The 8037-nt window shown below is 35.4% G+C and overlaps 1 protein-coding gene across 9 annotated transcripts in view; it reads left to right on the forward strand.

The window, feature by feature from the left end:
- Positions 1-5945, forward strand: part of LOC125349993 (sodium channel protein type 1 subunit alpha) — a 76030-nt gene extending 70085 nt beyond the window's left edge. For all 9 annotated transcript variants that reach the window (XM_048344257.1, XM_048344260.1, XM_048344261.1 and 6 more), the window contains 3 exons: positions 1088-1192; positions 2698-2968; positions 4771-5945. In XM_048344257.1, the coding sequence (XP_048200214.1) occupies positions 1088-1192; positions 2698-2968; positions 4771-5945 (1551 nt within the window). The remainder of the gene's footprint in view (positions 1-1087; positions 1193-2697; positions 2969-4770) is intronic.
- The last annotated feature ends 2092 nt before the right edge of the window (positions 5946-8037 follow it).

The following is an 8037-nucleotide window of genomic DNA, read 5'->3' on the forward strand; positions in this document are numbered from 1 at the left end:
TCATTTATTGTCTTGAATTTTCTTTTCTGTTTCAATGATATCTGCACTTTATAGAAAGCATGGTAAATAAAATATTAGTAGTAACGAATATCTGTACTTTATAGTTTTATGATCAAATAATTTTAGGCATGTTTCCAGGGTTGAATACTTCTTTGTTTACAATTTTAAATTTTCTCCTTTCCTATTTTGATAGGAACATGCATTATCCTAATTTACCATACAGAAATTATCATAACTTAACCATCTTTGAATATACTTATAATTAAAGTTGCTTCTACATTTTTATGATTTAAATAACATCTTGCCAAAAAATTGTGTCAAAATATTAGTATTTAGCTATTTTTCCAACTCCTTCAGTTTTTTTTCCATGCCTTCCTTTCAAATCTTGGCAGAGTTTTAAAAAAGCTTTATATGACTAACTCCACATTGTTTTATGATGTACTGATTTTAACTCCTTGCTACACTTGAATGAACAAGTCATGCTTAACTCAGAAAAATAATGGTTCTTACTATGTTTCCTTGAGCCACATTTTATGACTCTTTGGACATTCTTGATTGAGCTTCATTTCTGGAAATTTTTATCAATAGAATCATCATCATAATGATGTTAATTTTGAATAACTGTGGAAGTTCAATAAAAGTACAAACACTGCTGGGTGGGGGAGGCTCACCCTTGTAATCCCAGTTACCCAGGATGATGAGATCTGAGGATCATGGTTCAATTCGAACATGGACAGGAAAGTCTATGAGATGCATATCTCCAATTATCCACCCAAATCTGGAAATTAAGCTGTGGCATAAGTGGTAAAGTACTAGTTTTGTGCACAAAAGCTCTGGAATGACTCTCGGGCCCTGAAAAAGTTTAACTACAGGGTCGTCTTTTAAATTTAAATTTTATGAAGGTGATATACAAAGGGTTACAAAATACTTTTAATATGTTGTTTCGGACTTTTGAAATTCCAGTAGTAATCATGTTGAGGTTGGAAATTGCATTTCCTTTAAAAACTCCCTCTTCCTTATTGTAACTCTGAAAAATTATGCACAGATGGACACTGTTTTAACCAGTTTTGATTTTTCTTTTCTATACTTTGGAGGTCAAGACATCTTTATGACAGAAGAACAGAAGAAATATTATAATGCAATGAAAAAATTAGGATCAAAAAAGCCACAAAAGCCTATACCTCGACCAGGAGTAAGAAATATCAAATGATATCGACAAAATATACTTAAAATGTTGCATGTATTTCCACCCAGGAGATTAATTAGATAAGATTTCCAGCAGAAAATTTTATTCCACTTTAGCCTGTCATTATTTATTCTTTTATGATAATGATTGAGAAATTGAGACCAAAAAAGTGCTCAAAGATACTGGGATGGACCTTTGTCTACAAATGGAAGATCTAGAATTATATAACTACATAATTAAAATCCATACTACATGACCAAAGGAAAAAGGCCATATGACACATACAAGAAAGTTATCAGCCTCCATAGTAATTATCTGTACTGTCAGAGAAAAGGATAAACTTTTAGTTGAAGCTAAAACAAATGAAATTTTTCTTCCCGAGTTAGAAGTGCATGAACACTAGTCACGATGAATTGTACATACAAATTCATATATTGAATTCATACCCCATTGTACAACAATTTTAAAATGTCTATTTTTAAATGTCCTAGAAAAAAAAACAGCATTTCCTCAAAAAAAGAAAGAAATGGATAAAAGGTCAAGTGAGATAATACCTTCCTTCTAAATATTGTTTATGTAACAATAAACTGGTTTTGAGGAAGAGAGATTACCAATACCTACTATCATATGCATAGCTATAACATTAGAAATTATAATTTGTGACTGTAAATAGCAACTGTAATGTTTCCATAAGCTTAAACTGAAAATGGAAGGAACTAAGTCTGTTCTTGTAATTTTATGGCAATTATGGTAAAGTGTACCAGGGAAGAGTACTATGAATGGAGTATCATATTGTGTTAGCAAAATATTTCTTGAGAATAAAAACAAATACATACATTACTTTAAATACAAATTAGTCAACTCTAGGTAGAAAAATGTATGAGAATAAACATCTTTGAATTCTCAAGTGGCCTCAGAAATAAACAGACCATGGTCAACAGTGTCTGGTAGTGACAAAAACTGAGCATGCAGAGTTAGAGATAAATGACAAAACCCTTAAGTTTTCTTATCAAACAAGAGCTGTATCTCAGTCTGATAACTGCTGTGGCAGTTCAACATATTGTGTATGAAAGAGTAGCAAATGTTATTTGGTGAGAGAAAATAAAAACATAGGATTTAATACATCCTGAAAAATTCCATGAATAGAATGTTAATGTTTCTCTATCTTAAAATGGCTTCATGGTCATGGGCTGCATGGGAAATCTGGTAGCAGCAAATCAAATAGTTCCTTTCCTTTTCAAACCTTTGATATGTTGATGTGCACTGTGTCCTCCAGCAGAAATAGAATGCAACCCAATGAAAGATAGCTGTTATGAGGAATACACATTAGTCAATTGCAATTGAGATACCTAATTTTTCAATATCATCTCACTATACTTAATCTGTTGGAAAGGTCAGGGACAATGTCAACTGTGTACAAACAATCAATTGATAATGAATGTACTTTGGTATACATTGTTGTGTAGAAGAAAACTCCTACACTCCTAAAAAGCATTTCTGTGTCTCTACAGAACAAATTTCAAGGAATGGTTTTTGACTTTGTCACCAGACAAGTGTTTGACATAAGCATCATGATCCTCATCTGTCTAAACATGGTCACAATGATGGTGGAAACAGATGACCAGAGTGAATATGTGACCAGCATCCTGTCACGAATCAATCTGGTGTTTATTGTGTTGTTCACTGGAGAGTGTGTGCTAAAGCTTATCTCCCTCCGCCATTATTATTTTACCATTGGGTGGAATATTTTTGATTTTGTGGTTGTCATTCTCTCCATTGTAGGTAAGAAATGTTTAAAATCTATTAAATTCAGTTCAATAAAAATGAAAATTGGAACAATTCAATTTAGAATGGAGATTATCCCAACATTCAGAAATAAGCACTGTGAATGCTTTCATGTATTTCTTCTGGTGTGTTTATTTGTCCTGAAAAATTAATTTCCAAAGATATACTAGTATAATATACTACTCTATACATTTTAGACCCATACTATACTATTTCTCAGTATATTAAAAACTCCTTTAATTAAACTGAATATGTGCTATTAATTAAGATAAAATCGTTTTCAGATTTTGAAATTTAAGACCTGTACAATATCTGGATTGTTCTTTTGAGAAGAGGGCTAGAAATTTTGGTGGGTAATCAGGAAGTACTACTACATTTTAGATACAGGTGAAGAGTCAAGAACATGTTGAAAGTGAAAGCTTCTTACAAGTAACACCAGAGAAAGAGAGAGAGAGACATACAGACAGACAGACAGACAGACAGAGACTATATGTTAGCAAGAACCAATAGTAAGGAATTTACCCTATAGATATTTTCTAGATTACTTTGTAAATGAGTTTTTGCTAATCATGAGATAGCATGGGATAGCATGTCTTTAGCCAGATGCTGTAAAGACTAGAATATGTACTAGTCTTGTGAAAAATAGTCTGTCCACACTAAAGAAATGTATAACCCTGGTGAAATGAAGATGTCTGGTTGGGGAAATATTCATTCTTTCTTAAATAAGATAATTTGGTCAATATTTTAGTATCCAATTTGGGGGAAGTCTTGTATAGATTTTCATGACATTCTCCACTCTGAATAAACTAGATTTAAATCCAACTCATATGTTACATATAGTTTTTTATTCTTTCATTGCTCCATGGTTATAACAATGTATCTGGTATATCAAAGTTTACTCTCTCTTTCTCTCTCTGTCTCTGTCTCTCTCTGTCTCTGTCTCTCTCATCTCTCTCTCTCTCTCTCTCTCTCTCTCTCTCTCTCTCTCTCTCTCTCTCTCTCTCTCTCAGATTTTATGTATGCTAAAGAGAAACCTGTTCAGTTATGGTTCCCTATTATGTTGATCATGGGGCTTGAACTCTGGGCCTGTACTCTTTAGCTCTTTAGCTCAAGGCTAGCACTCTACCACCTCTAGCCACAATGTCACTTCAATTTTCTAGTGGTTAATTGGAGGTAATAGTCTCATGGACTTTCATGCTCAGGCTGGCTTTGAACCATGATCCTCAGATCTCAACCTCCTGCGTAGCTAGGATTACAGGCATAAGCCACCAGGGCCCAGCTTAATTATGCTATTTTTAATTTATTGCTGAATGTCAAAATTAAGGTGTATTTATAATATATATTCTATACAATTCTAAATGCATTCATCCTCTGTATTTGTGAGTTTTTCATCCATGTATTCTAGATCCAGAAGTTACAGATCCATATTTGGAAAAACTCTTATATCTCTACTACAGATTTGCGCTTTGTCTTGCCATCATTTCCGATACAGTAGCATATTACAACTATTTGCACATTTTTATAATGACCTAGTCATTGTAAATAATTTAGATATGATTTAAAGTACACAAAAAAGGAAGGTTATATCTGAGTACTATGCCAGATTACATAAGGAACCCGAGCATCTATACATTTTCACATCCTAACAGCAGTATCTTATAGATACCGAGGCATAATTGTATTATACAATTGCCGTATTTACAATTATATAATTGAATCTAGATGCTCTGAATTTTATGTTAGACTATTTATGAAGAATAACTTCTTCACGGGTTGGTATTCTCGTTGTTTATCCATAGGTATGTTTCTAGCAGAGCTGATAGAAAAGTATTTTGTGTCCCCTACCCTGTTCCGAGTGATCCGCCTTGCCCGGATTGGCCGCATCCTACGTTTGATCAAAGGGGCCAAAGGGATCCGCACGCTGCTCTTCGCGCTGATGATGTCACTTCCTGCCTTGTTCAACATCGGCCTCCTGCTCTTCCTCGTCATGTTCATCTACGCCATCTTCGGGATGTCTAACTTTGCTTATGTGAAAAGGGAAGTTGGAATCGATGATATGTTCAACTTTGAGACGTTTGGCAACAGCATGATCTGCCTGTTCCAAATCACCACATCTGCGGGCTGGGATGGGTTGCTAGCTCCTATTCTTAATAGTGGACCCCCAGACTGTGACCCTGGTAAAATTAACCCAGGAAGCTCAGTGAAGGGAGACTGTGGGAACCCATCTGTTGGGATTTTCTTCTTCGTCAGCTATATTATCATCTCCTTCCTAGTGGTGGTGAACATGTACATTGCTGTCATCCTGGAGAATTTCAGTGTGGCCACCGAAGAAAGCGCAGAGCCCCTGAGTGAGGATGACTTTGAGATGTTCTATGAGGTTTGGGAGAAGTTCGATCCCGATGCCACCCAGTTCATGGAATTTGAAAAACTATCCCAGTTTGCAGCTGCTCTTGAACCGCCTCTCAATTTACCACAACCAAATAAACTCCAACTCATTGCTATGGATTTACCCATGGTGAGTGGAGATCGGATCCACTGTCTGGATATCTTATTTGCTTTTACAAAGCGTGTTCTTGGGGAGAGTGGAGAGATGGACGCCCTTCGAATACAGATGGAAGAGAGGTTCATGGCCTCTAATCCCTCAAAGGTCTCCTATCAGCCAATCACTACTACTTTAAAAAGAAAACAAGAGGAAGTGTCTGCTGTCATTATTCAGCGTGCTTATAGGCGCCACCTCTTGAAACGAACTGTAAAACAAGCTTCCTTTACCTACAACAAGAACAAACTCAAAGGAGGGGCAAATCTTGTTAAAGAAGACATGATAATTGACAGAATAAATGAAAACTCTATTACAGAAAAAACTGATCTGACCATGTCCACTGCAGCCTGCCCGCCCTCCTATGATCGGGTGACAAAGCCAATTGTAGAAAAACATGAGCAAGAAGGGAAAGATGAGAAAGCCAAAGGGAAATAAACAACATTAAATAGAAAAACAAAATTAGATGACAAATTGTTTACAGCCTGTGAAGGTGATGTATTTTTGTCAACAGGACTCCTTTGGGAGGTCAATGCCAAACTGACTGTTTTTACACAAATCTACATTAAGGTCAGTGCCTACAATAAGACAGTGACTCCTTGTCAGCAAACTGTGTATGACTGTGTATAAAAGGGAGATGGCCTAGACAGGAGGTTACTGCTCACACTACCAGCTGACACTGCTGAAGACAAGAACAAACTGGCTTACAGGACTGTAGGACCAGTTTAAAGGGACACAAACCTATAATTTGGGGGTTGTTCAACATGAAACACTTTAGTGTCATAATTGTATCCACTGTTTGCATTTCAACTGCCACATTTGTCACATTTTTACAAACTGTGTTAGTGGATTCATCTTTTCCTTTTAATCCATATGTTGTTTCTTACATGTACTATTTTTGTAAACAGGATTTCTGTTGGGAGCTAGGTTAAAGTTCTCCTTTACAGGTATGCAAACTGGGGTGGGGACAATCACATGGCTCTCCCATCTGCCCAAAGGTGTGGTTTGCATGAAGGCATGCTACACTTGGACAATATGCATGAGCAAAAGTCCCAAGGAAAGTGAGGACAGTCTTAAACAGATCTTTAAGTTAGTTTGTGTTTCTAGGCAGGGGTCATGAGTGATGGTTGGAGGTGTTTCATTCACTTAGTTGTGTCAGGTTAAACCCCTAGGCCATGTAGATTGTTTTGGAGATGGCCAATGTCTAAGGTGCAAACTGCATTCAAATGTCTGGAGTTATAAATGTTATATTTCTGTTTATTGTCTGAAAAAAAACAACACACCTCTGTCCCTTCCCCACCTCTAGAAGACATTGACCAAAAGAACCCTTTATAAAACTTCTGCTTAATCCTGCACTTTGTTTAGCCATCTTCAGCTCTCAGTAAGGTTGACACAGTATGTGTTAATGAAATGCTATTTATGATGTAAATAGTCATTTTACCCTGTGGTGCATGTTTGAGCAAACAAATAATGACTTAAGCACAGTATTTATTGCATCAAATATGTACCACAAGAAATGTAGAGTGCAAGCTTTATACAGGTAATGTAATGTATTATGTACCATTGTAGATAGTCTGGATGCTATCAATGCATGTTGATATTACCCTGCTGCTCTATCTGGTTTCTCCCACTGCTCACAATCTCACTCATGAGAAACCATATTTCAGTGGTAAAGTCAATGAAATTATTCCACAGATCTCATTTCTTTAAATCATAAAGCAATAGTTCATGGAACTTTAACAATTTTTTGGTTACTTTGAAATTTTAAGTGGATAACATATGGTATATAACCAGACTGTACAGACAGGTTTAAAACAACACATACACATGCACACACACACACACACACACACACACACACTGCTTATCCTGTTTAAAATGTGTTTAGAATTTTATAAGCAAATATAAATACTGTAAAAAAAGTCATTTTATTTTATTTTTCAGCATTATGTACATAGATGTGAAGAGGAAATTATCTTCAGGTTGGATATCACAATCACTTTTCTTACTTTCCGTCCATAATACTTTTTTCATGGAAGATATTTGCTAAATAAGAAATGTAAAACAAGACTAGGTAGTTGTAGACTTCTGCTTTTGTATTATATTTGCTAATTTTAGATTGTTCTGTTACTTTAAGGGGTAAAATAGGTTCATAACTCACACCCAAATTCATGCTTTGCAATTGGAAAAGGGTATAAAATTTTATTTGAATGCCTGTGCTAGTTTATGACAATAGGGTTTAATTTTCACTTTTGTCTTTTTTTCCCCTAACTTGTTCCTCTCTCATTTCTTTGGAGTTATGCTTCTCTAGATCGTTCTAAATATAAATGCAAGCGTCACATGTTTTCCCCCACAAATGTAGAGAGTAGCAAACTTATATAGTAAATTATACCAGAACATTTTATGTTTCTTACAAAAGCAAGCCATAGGCTCCTCTTTTTCTTAAAACTATTGAAATAAATTGTATTCCTGAACTGCATGCTGGAAAATGCTACTATTACCCTAAGTAATGATAACCAACATAAAAATG

Source organism: Perognathus longimembris, chromosome 4 (assembly GCF_023159225.1).
Source record: "Perognathus longimembris pacificus isolate PPM17 chromosome 4, ASM2315922v1, whole genome shotgun sequence".
In the NCBI taxonomy this organism is placed as follows: Eukaryota; Metazoa; Chordata; class Mammalia; order Rodentia; family Heteromyidae; genus Perognathus; species Perognathus longimembris.